Source organism: Amblyomma americanum, chromosome 2 (genome assembly GCF_052857255.1).
Source record: "Amblyomma americanum isolate KBUSLIRL-KWMA chromosome 2, ASM5285725v1, whole genome shotgun sequence".
Lineage (NCBI taxonomy): Eukaryota > Metazoa > Arthropoda > Arachnida > Ixodida > Ixodidae > Amblyomma > Amblyomma americanum.
The window spans coordinates 84,007,130-84,021,252 of NC_135498.1; the positions used below are offsets into that span (position 1 = coordinate 84,007,130).

A 14,123-nucleotide genomic window follows, 5' to 3' on the forward strand; every position below is an offset into this window, starting at 1 on the left:
ATCTGACTCAGTGGAAGCCTCAGCAGTCATACAGGCATGGCGGAATCAGGGTGTAGGTGAGCCCTATGTCAAAATACTGGAAGATTTATATAGGAACTGTACAGCTACCATAGTCCTTCACTATGTCAGCAATAAAACTCCAATAAGGAAGGGCATCAGGCAAGGAGACACGATCTCGCCAATGCTATTCACCGCCTGTATACAGGTGGAATTCCGCGGCCTGAATTGGAAATAGTTGGATTTAAGAGTGAATGGAGAATACGTAAATAATCTGCGTTTCACTGATGACATTGCCCTGCTCAGTCATTTAGGGGATGAAGAGCAAATCATAATCAGTGAGCTAGACACACAGCAGAACAGTAGGTCTAAAAATTAACATGCAGAAAACCAAAGTAATGTTCAGCACTCTAGCAAGGGAACAGCGGTTCACACTTGGCAGCGAGGTGCGGGAAGTGGCAAAGGAATATATCTACTTAGGGCACGTAGTAACAGCTGATCCAGATCACGAGAGGGAAACGACTATAAGGATAAGAATGGGGAGGTGCGCATATGGCAGGTTCTCTCAGATCATGAATGGCAGTTTACCAATATCCCTCAAGAGAAAAGTGTGCAACAGCTGTACCTTACCGGTACTCACCTACGGCTCAGAAACGTGGAGGCTAACGAAAAGGGTACAGCTTAAGTTAAGGACAACGCAGCGAGCCATGGAAAGAAAAATGATACGTGTAACGTTAAGATGCCGGAAGCGGGCAGTGTGGCTGAGGGAACAAACGCATGGTAATGACATCTTAGTGGAAATAAAGAGGAAGAAATGGGCCTCGGAAGTGCATGTAATGCGAGGGCAAGATAACCGCTGGTCTTCAAGGGTAACGGAGTGCATTCAAAGAGAAGGCAATCGTAGCAGGAGGCGGCAGAAGCTTAAGTGGGCGGATGAGATTAGGAAGTTTGGAGGCATAAGTTGGGCGCTATTGGAAAGGACAGGGTTAATTCGAGGAACATGGAAGAGGCCTTTGCCCTGCAGTGGCTGTAGTCAGACTGATGACGATGATGATGATGAATATGCCTTTATTTTCGAGGCATTCAAAAGAAACAGATGCATCCATTGGAGTCCGTGTTCATTTTTAATCATTCGTTTTATCCACATATTTTTCGAGATCAAGTAGTGTACTTCTGTCTACTAGAGATAATTTTGCGCGTTGTTCGCAGCTTCATAGTTTGCTTCCTTTCTTATTTTTTATTCAACCGAAAAGTGCCGTGTGTTGCTGCATGCATCATATACGTTGAGCATCATTACTTTCTTTTTAGTTTCCTGTTTCCGCTTCCCCATGTGCTTCTGGCATAGAATAATTTGCTACTTTGGCCTGTCATGCTTGTTTTGCTTCCTATTGCTATAATTTATGATGCAATTTCTGCAATGTTTACTACAATTTGTCTTGATAACTTACCACGTCATTTACCTCTGTTCTTCCCCTTCTCCTTTTTTTTCAAGGTAAACTCTCCTTTATACTTGTCACTGTGCCAAAAGGGCAACTTAAATAAATGAATGCAAAAATGAAATGTATCCCCATCAGCCAATCGAGAAGTACCTGTTTGAATTGAACCTGTCAGAAAATCCAGCGGTGAATCAAAAAGGCCGTCTTACTAGGAGTGGTCGCACAGTTGAGTATAAAAAGAGATTACGAAAGGGAATGATCCCTGACGATTTCCAGTGATGGCCTTACTGTAGTGCAGCTGCTTCTAGAGCACACTGCTTGTTGATTCCTCAGGCAGCAGAGTCTAGTCTATAGCGGTATAGTTGGGCACTTACCGTATCTAAGAAGCTACAGAGCTCCCCAAGTGTTCGCTTGGGGCGCTTCTTCCGCCTCTTTAGATTTCAGGTTTGTGGTTAGCCGTAAATGCTCCACCTCAAGGATCAACAGCCGACTATGTGGCCTCGAAACTTTTCAATAATGCAGTACATGCGAATGATCTGCGCAAAATATATCACCTTCTCTATAACTTCTACAAAAGACATGAATCTAACATATCAGGAGCAAGTTACAGCTACAGATTTTGCGATTTGCTCGAGGACCTCAATTTTGCATGCGGCTTCTACAGGAAAGTTGCGCTTCCACCGCCAGTTCAAGTGTTGGGTACAACCGAGCTCGGATATTACGGCATCACATTTATCACATTCAACTAAGTGTGCGAATGAGTGAGATATAAAAGCCAGTGACCGCAAAATTTTCGTGAGTAGTATTCGTGAGTGTCGTGCCGTGCGGCGAGGCAGGAAAAAATTCATGGGTTGTTTTGCTTTGAGCTGTTGATGCGTATTCTCTCCAGGTCACTGCTGCTGAGGTTCGGCACGTTTTCGCTTATACACACATTCTTCTGCAAACAAGCAAGAGGGCTTCGCCAGATCCATATAGTTTAATAATACCTCTAGACACGAGTAGTGCGTTTTATTTCATTCTAATGGGTACCCAAACAACACTGGTAATCTGCCCAATATTGCAAGAGGATGGTTCCATCCTGGTCCTCTATATGACCGGCCTTTGCCCATACGATTCCGATATTGGGCCGATTACCTGTGCTACTTGCGTAGTTTCCTTGCACTGTTCTGACTGTGTTAATATCGCGCGTGCGCCGGCCCGCACAAAGTGGCTGTGCACGTGCTGTGCGCCTGCCCCTGCCAACAGTGCTTCGCAAGACTACCACCTTTTCCATCTCAAAGCAACGCTTTTAAAACGGCTCTCATCAGGAGATGTTTTGACTCATGCACATAATGTTGGTACCTCAGATAATTAGCTGTACAACTTATTACATTTTTTCCTAAGGATGCATTTCAAGAGTAGCGTAAAAATAAGGACTTACGGTGAGGATGAAGTAGATGGTACAAGCAGCAATGCCGACCTTGTTGTCAAACCGCAGGCGCAGGTACTACAAGTATAAGAAAGAGCAGCGCACGAAATGCAGAAACTGAATTTTTCTTGCGAACGTTTACAACGAGCACACCCCCACACGAGCTCTCGTCAAAGTCGCACGTCCCATTAACTTGGTGCTCCACGGGAAGCCAAGCGGTGCACACCACACTGCCACCACGACAGCAATATCGAGAAATGGGCCATCATGGAAGAAAGTCTCCAAGAGACGCGAAATTTGATCTTGCCCTATAGTTGGGACGTTTATTAACTGTCATCTAATTAGTCCGTTTTATCGAGTTACCGGCTAGGAACAGTTCTGTAGGTTTCGGTTGCCATTCGCGCGTGCTGGAGTACCTCACTTCACAGTCATCCATGCCGCAAGGGTTTCTTTTCTGGTCACTGTTCCACGGAAGAACTGACGTGACTTTTGAAGTGTATAATTTTTGCGACGAGCACGAAATGTTGATCGAAAACGCGTACAGTGTCTGTGTGGAGCAAGGTGCGACGTCCATCTACACAGCAGGCATACGTTAATACTGTATACATCTACGCTAATACTTCTTCACGAGCTGGCTGCCTATCGAGCTCCGCTTTCACCTGCCCCTGGCCTAATCCAGGGCTTCGCCCGCCCCTGGATTTCCTCTCCATCGTTTCCGGAAGGCTTCCGAAGCACGTGGATACCATCGGCATCACGGCCTGGTGCCGGGCTGGCCCTTCAAGCGCCTCCAAAAGTCTGAAGCGGCGCGGCGCCTCGCTACCCCTACCGCGCCGCGCCTGCACCTCTCAATGCAGCGTCTCACGAAGCCCCTGCAGCCCAGACCCACTGATGCCGCCACCGCGGGGCCTACTCCAACCGCCCACGCCACCGCGCAAAATTCTGTCGCAACCAACACTGTGAGCGACGCTGGAAGCTCCGGATCGACGGCCGCGGCGCAGCCGGCAGAGTTAGTCGTCGCCGCAGCGTCCACTGCTCGCCAACTCCACGCTCTAAGAGACGTCAACACCTTTGGGCCCATAGACGCGTCGCAGCCGCCTGCGTTCGTCGACGCCGCCGGTGCCGCCGCGCCTACACCAGCCACATTACCCGCTGACACCAAGACCTGCAGCCCGGCACCAGCGTCGCAGATTGCGCCTCAGGCTGACGATTCGTCGGCAGACATGGATTTCATGGCGTCCCCAGTAGACGACACTCCATCCCCGGAAATCGGCTGGAGCACCATCGGTGCCAGCCGTAAGCCTGCTTCCGCCACCCGACCCCGCTCCGAGCTCATCACTGTTGGCATACAACTCCCTCCTGGTACCCTCAATCCCAAGCTGCCTCTCTACGACGTGCTCGCCGCAGTCACCTCCGCTGCACAACTTTCCTCCAAGACCAGTGCAGACATCACCCTTCAGGCCAAGCCAGCCCAAAGCCTTGTGTTTTTAAAAACTCATTCTCCTCTCACCGCCCACCTCCTACTTTCTATCACGCACCTTCACCTTCACGGTAAGCCTGTCAGCATCAAAACTTATTCCCCCATCCTCCCATCTCATGCCTCGGCGTCATCCATAACGCCGGTGGCCACTTCACTCCGGATGAGCTCATGAATGATCTAGAATCTTTCAAAACAGATATTCTCGCTGCTCGCATGATGGGATCCACTCAATCAGTGCTCATAACATTCGCTGGTACCGTCATCCCCCACTTTGTATATTTCAAACGCGTTGCCTTCCGGTGCCGTCCTCATAAACCTATGCCTCCCACCTGCACCCGTTGTCTCACTCTAGGCCACCGCGCCCACCAATGCCCCCAGCACAGCGTTCCGGCAAAGTGCCGTCGCTGTGCTGCTCCTCTACCCGCTGACCCTTCCGCTCATGTGTGTCCCCAGCCCTGGTGCGTTCATTGCCAGGTGAACACACACCCCTCCCTCGACCCCAGTTGCCCCTTCCTCCTTGCTAAACAACGCGAGTGTGCTAAAGCTGCATACCTCCGACGCCTAGCTTTGCGCCGGGCAACTCAACCCACCACCCCCTCCTCCTCCTCTTCCTCCTCCTCCTCCTCCTCCTCCTCCTCCTCTAATCATGAATATCCATCAGCTCCGATCACGTCACCACAGGGCTCCTTCGCCGCCATAGTTAAAGGATCCTCGGTGCCAGCGTCCCTCTCTTCCACTACACCACCCTCTCCATCCTTGACTGACGCGAGCCGCTCCTTCGACCTCCGGCTCGCAATGCTGGAACGCCAGCAGCGAGAGCAGCAGCGCATTTCCCACGATCTACAACAGCAGATACATGCCTTGACACAAACCCTCCAGACAACCACCTCCTCTCTTACCTCCCAGCTTAGCAAGCTAAATGAGCACCTTGCCACGTTCCCCACTCCCTCCTCCAGCGCCCAGGTCGCCCCTTTGGCTGACTTTGTCGAAACCACCACACAGGCACATCACACTCGCTTGGTTCAGCTGGAAACTTCGGTTCTCCAGATTCTTACCACCCTCCAAGCACAATCAAAGCAATTGGAATCTTTCACATCTATGCTCCAATCCGTCCATGAGTCACTGCCCCCGGCAAAAAAGAAGGAACGCGTACCATCGCGTTCCTCTCCACTCTCGTAATGGCGTTTGGCGAGGACCTCGAAATTGTGCAGTGGAACTGCCGAAATCTTTGCCACAATAAGACCCCCCTCCACCAGTACCTACTCACCCGCCCCTCTCTGCCTCATTTTCTCCTTCTCCAGGAGACCCGGACGGCCCGCAATGTCCCAGGCTACCGCGCCTACCATGCCACTACGGCCACGCCACTTGCGTCTATTTATGTACGTAGTGACGTGCTCGTAGAGCAATTTGACATCCCCTCCACCCTCCTTAAATATTTAGTTTGTGTGGTTTATTACCACCCTTCTTCCCGCATCTCACTCGTCCTTTTGTCTTTTTGCAACCCCCCTGTCACTTCCTCTTTATTCTCTGCTCTGGGCAAATTCCTTCACTCTCTTCCTTCTACCTCCCATCTCCTCTTTGGTGGTGACTTTAATGCCCCTCACACACTCTGGGGCTACCCACAAACCCTCAAACCCGGCCGCCTCCTGCATTGTCTGGCCCAGGAACGCCACCTCACCCTTCTTAATACTCCTGGCTCTCCTACTCGAGCGGGCATTGCCTCACAACGCCCCACGACACCCGACCTCACTTTCTCTCGGGGTTCACTTTCCTTTCACTGGCAGGTGACAGCCGAAACTCTTCTAAGTGACCACTTTCTCATCCATATTACCACTTCTCTTTCCCACATCCCTCGCTGTCATCCGGTTATTCACACTGACTGGCATGCTTTTCGCACTAATCTCGCCTCCGACTCCTTTCAATCCTACGACGACTGGACGTCGCGCATCTCTGCAGCGCTCACGTCCAGTAGCCGTCGCGTTCGCTCTCGTTACCCAATCCAGGACCCAGATCCACACCTTATCCGTTTATGGCGTCGCCGTAAAGGTCTTCAACGCTCCTTTCGCTCCCAACCACACAATGCCCAACTTTCCTACCGGATCACTGCTCTGCGGGCTGAGATCGTCGCCCACTGCGCCTCCCTCGAGCACTCTCGTTGGAGTGCTCGTTGTGATGGCCTTGATTCTGCATTGCACTCGCGATCCGCATGGTCTCTCTTTAAATCCCTCCTTGGCAATAAGCCTGCCCTTGCTCCCACTCTAGCTAAAGCCCTCACTCAGGGGACTCCCTCCGAAGTTTTTGATTAACTCGCCTCTCTCTACCTCCCGCCCCCTCTGGCACCCTCCTACCCGGTGTACTCAGGTGGACCTAACCCCGATCTGGACCAATGCTTCACTCTCCGGGAGCTCGAATCTGCTCTGGCTGCTAATTCTACACGCTCGGCTCCCGGTGAGGATGCCATTACATACACCACACTTTGTAACCTTCCTGACTGCGCCAAAGAATTCCTCCTTCAAACCTACAATGAGGCCTGGGAGAGCGGCTGCTTGCCGAGCTCCTGGACATCCACCCTTATTTCTATGATTCCAAAGCCGGGCAAACCTTCCTCTCTCTCTAACCTCCGCCCAATCTCCCTGACGTCGTGCGTTGGTAAGACGCTTGAGCGAATGGCTCTGACTCGCCTCTCTGGTTTTCTTGAGGCACGGGAGTTCTTCCCCCATTCTCTCATTGGCTTCCGACGCCGCGTCTGTGCACAGGACATGTTTCTGATTCTCCAGCAAACGTTCCTGTCCCCTACACCCACTCAAATTTACGCACTTGTGACTGTCGATGTTCGCAAGGCCTTTGACGGTGTTTGCCACGATCACATCCTTTCTCAACTCGCCTCTTTGGATTGTGGCTCCCGCATGTACTCCTATATCCGCTCATTCCTCTCTAAACGTGTGGCTCGCTTTCGAGTAGATACCCACTTGTCTAACCCACACCACCTCACCCGTGGCACTCCTCAAGGTGCTGTTCTCTCTCCTACCCTTTTCAATCTCGCTATGGCCCCTCTCGTCTCCCAGCTAGCTGAAATTCCCGACCTGCATCATATATTTTACGCCGAGGACATCACTCTCTGGTGTTCATCTGGCTCTCCCGGTCACGTACAGGATACCCTGCAACGTGGCCTAGATCTCATCGACTCCTTTCTCACCACCGCTCACCTCTCTCCTGCTCCTGAGAAATCCGAGCTTCTCCTTCTCAACCATTCCTCCTACCGGCGTTCACACAACCACTTCGTCTCTCTCCACCTTTCTGGCTCTCCCATTCCTGTCGTCACACAGTGCAAAGTTCTTGGCTTCCCTTTGCATGCGGCTAAGAATGTGCAAGCCCTCCACCGCGCTGTCACCACCTGCCACTCTGTAACTCACCTCCTGCGGCGCGTGGTCACTCGACGCTCAGGTCTCCACGAGGCTCACGCGTGCCGCGTTGCCCACGCGCTGGCCCTCAACAAAGTCTTGTACTTTGCACCCTACGCTTCCTTCAATCAGACTCAACTTAACGCTCTCGAGACTGCCCTTGTGGGCCTCTACAAGGCAGCTCTCAACCTCCCTATCACTACCTCTACCACTAAGCTCTTTGCCACAGGCCTCTTCCATCCTCTTCGTTCTCTTCTCAGTCTCCATCGTGACTCGCAACTTGCCCGGCTTTCCCTTACCCGTCAGGGTCAGTGGTTATTGACTCAAGCGGGTATCTCGCCCATTCCAATCTCCCCGTTTACCTCTCCTATTCCCACCCCCGCTCCCAATCTTCGTATCCTTCCCCTCTCGACCAACATGTCTCCCCTCCTGCACGCCGGACGTCGTCATGCGGCCGCACAGCACCATTCCCCTCTCTTTGATACCCAGGGTGTAGCTTACACGGATGCCTCCTTCGTGGCTCCTCGAGGTTCCTGCGGCTACGCCCTGTACCATCCACACCTCCCTGCTCCTGAAACCCACACCAGCGGGCCATATCTACACCCCCCAGACGCATTGTCCCTCGAGGTCCTCGCCATTGCGCATGCCCTCCAGTCATTTGCCCTCCTTCCCTCTCTCCAAGAGTACACAGTCTATTAAGACTCACAAGCCGCTATACACCACATACAGAAACGCACCCTGACCCCTTCTCTCCAACAGGAGGTCGAACGAGCGGTCTCCGCACTGCAGCCTTCCATCGTTTTCCTCCGCTGGGTCCCTGGCCATTCAGGGACTGACGGCAATGAGCTGGCCCATCAGCTCGCCCGTGACACACTTTTCCGGGCACCGTTGATCCCCTGGCCCAAGCCCTCGGAGGACGGTGGGAGGCTCACCCTTCGCCGCACCATAAAAGAGGTCTACCTTGAGCTCCGCCTCGACAAACGCCTTTACCCTCCTCCTCATCCATCACTCACGGTGCCGGAGTCTCGCCTTTTTCTGCACATTCAGATGAATGCAGTTTTTAACACTTCCCGCCTCTTCCTCTATCGCTATCGATCGGACCCTTCCTGTCCCAACTGCCCCTGCATCTATGCGGACCTGGCCCATTGCCTCTTCTATTGCCCAGCTGCTCAGCAGCCGGGTTCCTTCCCCCCACCCTTTCTATCCATCACCACCTGGCTCGACTGGCTTGGCGCTGAAGGGGAAGAAGAACAGCGGCTTCTGGTCGCCCAGGCGGTCGACATGCTCGGCCTATAAATTATGGTCGAATAAAAGTCTTTACGACTACTACTTCTTCACAATGCTAAAACGCTTTATTAGCTCTGCTACGCCGTCGAACGACGTCAGCATGCAAAACTAACCATAACCATCATTATAATAAAACAACGTTTCCGTGCTGATGGTTGAACCATACATCCAAGCGAGTGCTAGACTATTCAATCAATGCGCGATGTGTGACCATGCTCCTTCGATCAGGACACGTTTGAAGATGTGACTATGTGCTCCGACCACGTCGTGGGGAAGCATATTCTAGTGAGTGTTTCTTTTAAACCTCTCACCCTAATTTGCAGGCTCAGAAAGAGTGTCTGTGCTAAAGTCAATAAATAAACTGAAATGGGCACTTCGAAGCTTGCTCTTCATCTTTTGCAATAAAACTTTCATTTATCAATTTGGAAGCTTGTTCTACATCCGTTATATTGATAATTCTATACTAAGCGCACCAAACTGCTGTCGAACTCACTAGATTTCTTCCCAGAATATGCGACAATTGGTTTAGCTGGCCAAAGGTGAACTCCCACTACATTTGTGTGGAAAAAAATTCCAGGCCACATCAGAGTTCTGAATTTTGTGTACGAATGCAAAACTGGGTCTCATTCAAATTACGATTATTATTTGAGCAACGCACACGCATTGTGATTTGGTAAGGATCAACATGGATCATCAGTCAGAAATTATATAGCGTGTTTAGTTCGTTATTGTAGCACAAAATGCACAATTTTTTTACATTGTCTTAGCGACATTTGTATGATACATAACGCCCTTTTTTGCACATTAACATGATAGCATTTAAGCTCTCGTCGAGACAAAACGTTGGTGTTCTCTTTGACGAAATTCAGCGGGTGGTCAGAAGAGAATTATGTAAGACATCAACCCCATTATGGCGCACATTTCAAAAACCATTATGTTCGCACAGCTGGGAGCTGGAGAAGGGAAGCTTTGCAGGGGGCATCAGAGTTTCAATTGGGCGGAGGACATAATAAATAAGCAAAAAAAGCACTTTAGGGCCCCAAGTGTATTTGGGAGCCACGCCGGCGCGAACAGAACAGCCTATGTAACCACTGCATTATACCACCACTCCATCTGCTGTTTATTTTTTCTTTAACATGGTATTTATAACAGCCGACTACATCGCGCGTGTTTAACTGCCAGTTTTTCGCGCTGTGCTTTGGATGTCGTCGTTTTCATCATTTTTCATCCGTGTGCAATGAATCGACAAGACCCCGATATCACATTACCTTCGTAAGGTTACTTACGCAGGCTCGTGCTTTCTAAACACCTTTTCTGAAATTTTGTCTTGTATTCCTGTTCAAACATTTGAACAAAGGAGTACATATCCAATCTGCCTTCGGAATTTTTTTTTTACACAAATGTCACGTATGTTCTGCAGAAAAGATCTACGAAATGGTGCTTGTAGTAAAGAATAGTGAAAGAAGTATACAAAACATTTTCTAGTGGCAGTTCCTTGCTGATCGACAAGAAAACACGTTCCCTGAGGATTGTTGAACAAGAATTTTGACCGAGAAAAAGTCAATTAAAAAAAATTGTTTCTGAGGGCGTTTTGCACCCGAATGGCTGCATCCAAACGGCAGTCACTTGCCCGCAAACAATTTTCTCAAAAATATGTGCGGGTATTACCTGCGAGAGCAGAATTAACAGCCACTTATTTTATTTAAGAATTTAGTAACGATTGGGCGCTAAGTCTGGTGGATTTTGCATAGAATGACCCAATCAGACTTAGAAGCTCTTCAAAGTAATGCTGACGTGATTAAGGCGACTTTCTATAACAAGCATAGGAGGAATGCTCCTAAGGGTTGGCAAAGGTTCGCGAAACACTTTGTGTCTCTTGCATAAGCGTAGATGGTTTCGAGATCATGGTCAGCTCACTTAGCTCCGGAGGCACTTTCCGTCATTTCTTCCGGACGCAAGCATAGAAAGTAGTTTTTGAACTGTTGTCTGGCATGACATGTACTGCCTTCCTCCAGGTTCTCATTGTGCTTAACTGCGGAGCATGTCGGCGATACTGGTGCTGGAGTTGCTGATTTCCCCTCATACTGTCATTTTTTACAAACACTTTACCACATGTAGGCCTAAACCAAGTCATTCTTGCATGCGTGGAAACAGTACGAACCTGCACAGGGGCAGCTCAATAATGCCGCTTTCAAATGGTGACTAAGAGACGTTTATCAAAAGTGTAATCGTGGCCTAATCTTTACTTCAGGGCTACTCTTTGCATCAGTAGTTCAGCGGCAACGCAACCAAGGCCCGAAGAAGGTTTTCAAATGCAAAGTGCATTTCATCCGTCTCACAGAATATTCATGACATTTGGGTTGTGCTTTGTGGTTCAAAAGGCAGTGTGGAAATCTTAACTGCTACCTTTTCGCTCATAAGTTTGCTGCATTGCACTGCTTGCACAAGAGGCTGACCACCGTGTTCACTATTATGTACCTAGCAAGGCGGTTCTTGTTAAACATAACTTGCCGGAGGGAAAGGTAAAGTGGCCCCTCATGGCTCTTTCCTACAAGTCGTATGGTTGATGCCAAGTGGCCACTCCTAATTCGCGACTTCATACCCACCGCGGAAACTATAGGGTCAGGGATAGCTAAACTGTCACCATAGCTGCATTTACTGGATTGTTACCATCGTATGGCTTAGACTGACTCAGGAAGTGGGTCGAGTAAGAAGCGTACGACGGCCGGGTGTTGCATTCGCGTAATGACAGCTGGTCACGGACTTCTGCGGCTACGTTTTGTGCGTAGTTTCAAACAAGTGAACCGCAGCCTTAATTCCCCTCGGAGCAGAAGCTTAAGTGAGATATGGTAGATACTGCCTTGGTGTGTACGGGTGACGCGGACAAGAAGTGACGACGCCCTATTAGGTAGTACTGACCAAAGGTCTGGTCGTTATTCGGCTCGTTATGATGGAAGGTGCAAACGTTTAGCACCGTAAGAGGCCGCTATGTGTGCCAGACTGGCATCCATCTTCCTCCTCTCTTAAACGTCACCAAATACAACCACCTCCACTTTTTTCTCCCCACCCCTAGGAATGATGTTATTATACAATAGTGAGCCTCGTTCTAACCAACTAGCTATTTCTGACACTTTATGAAGGAAGACAACAGTCACTGATGGCATAGAATGCATAGGTAAATGTCTTTTTATATGTTAGCGGTGTTGAAGAATTTTTTGAAGGGCTTAAAGGAGTTTTGTCCTCGTTCATATGAATGTCGTCACGAGCCTCTTATTTCTCTAGCCTTCCCTGCTAAATGTCAACCCCTAGGTTTTATCTCTCTCTCTCTCTGCCCTTCCTTGTCCCTACGAAGAAGACGCATGCAAAAAAAATTCTATATTTTATACGCTGATAGCTCTGTTAGCGCACAAGTACTGGAAATCTTTCTTGTAATTCGAAATTCAACAACATAATTCAAATTCTCAGCAAACTGAGCGTTAAGAATTAAAGGGTTCAAGTCATCAACAAGCAAAAATAGGCATCAACTGCACACGAAGAATACTGCAGAACATTGAGGTAATGCTCCAAATGAACATATCCTGTTCCCGCGGCAGTCTTGGTATTCAGACACGAGTAAACAGTACGGATGCAGCTCTGACGGATTGGTTTCGAAGTCCGATACCAGATTTTTGTTCAGAATAAAAAGGACATACCTGAAAGACAGTCGAAATGCGCAGCCGGTAGAAAAGGGGCACCAGGGAGAATTTCGTAAAAATTCCTGCAACAGGGATCCACAGATTCGTCCAGACTATGGGAAACCCATGTGCGTAGAAGTGTCCGACTATTGGCACCAAGTTCATCCCATTTATAGCAGAAGCAACCACAGAGACAGCCAGAGCCGCGGCAGGAAGGCTGCGGCCACCCAAAAATGCCTCCAACTGGGCGCTTTCTGTAGATCTGCCGGACACCGCCTGGAATGCATAAAGGGTTTGCTCTTTTGGCAAAACACGTATCTTATATACTTTGCTCGCTGAAATTCGACAGAGAGCTCCATTCGCGATTACAGTACATGCTTATTCAGCAAACGCTTTGGTGCAAGAACAGCTCACCGCCTGACTATATCTTGGGGAAGCGTTAACAGAAAAATGGAGAACTTCATTTCAATGCGGCTTCCAGTCAGAAGTGCTTCCGTACAATCTTCCTTTTGACACAAACTCTGGCGTGTTTTGCTCTTTGGCTGCAGAAATAGGAAAGTCAATTGGCTCTGTCCGGTTGTGACCTCATCTTCACACGAAAGACATCGCCGAAACAACGCTTCGTTCAAACGGGCCGGTACAGGAGTCGTTGCTGGGAAAGGTTGGTCGCCTTTTAGCGTAGCCACAACAGCCAAGAAAATGAGGTATCTCCTCCTAAGAAGCGTACAAAGAAAGTGGAGGACTTCGCCGCAGTTGCTGTTACTGGAACTACACCGCGGCAAGCGCCAGGAGATATGCCCTGAAACCAGTGCGCGATTATCTTCACAACTACATCATTGTTTCAGAGAAATTCATTTGTTATAATTTGCAAATTTTTTCCGCTGACACAAAATTGCACTCACGTCATCTTTATGTGCGTCTATGTGTCACTATTATTTGAGAGTGCAAGGCACTCTGGCCAATCCCTCATTGTGGATATTTGTCACTCGACCTGTAGCGAACAATGACAACAACGAGGGATGTGTGGATAATTCCATCTAAAAACAAACCAGAGTTCGCGCTCTACCCCCTCCGTCCTTTTCGTTAAAATTTGTGGCTCTTTACTGGCCGGTTTGAAGTAATTATCCTCTATAAGATTGAAGAAAACAATTTTCTGGTCATATGACAGCGCTTCGAAGTTCTCAGACGAGTGCAAAAGTTGAGAAAAATTTACAAAGGGTCAAGTATTTTACTTTTCCGCTTGAAAATATTTCATAAAAAATGCTTTTGCATTATCACGCAGCAAGTTATTTTCAGCACAATTTCTTTGGTGCTGTTTTAATTCATCATTTTGTGACATGAAGCATCGTTCTCCCTACTTGTAATAACGGTTCGGCGACCTTCGTGAGCAAGATTATATTTTTCCAACTGCTTCCTATAACATGCCCTACATGATTAAGTGGT

The 14,123-nt window shown here is 49.0% G+C and overlaps 1 protein-coding gene across 1 annotated transcript in view; it reads right to left on the reverse strand.

The window, feature by feature from the left end:
- The window catches only part of LOC144119847 (putative sodium-dependent multivitamin transporter), a 44,390-nt gene extending 31,455 nt beyond the window's left edge, over nt 1-12,935 (reverse strand). Inside the window, exons 1-2 of the mRNA XM_077652369.1 lie at nt 12,699-12,935; nt 2,854-2,919 (exon numbers count right to left, since the gene is read on the reverse strand). Of these exons, the coding sequence (XP_077508495.1) occupies nt 2,854-2,919; nt 12,699-12,845 (213 nt within the window). The 5' untranslated portion in view covers nt 12,846-12,935. The remainder of the gene's footprint in view (nt 1-2,853; nt 2,920-12,698) is intronic.
- Between the last annotated feature and the right edge of the window lie 1,188 nt (nt 12,936-14,123).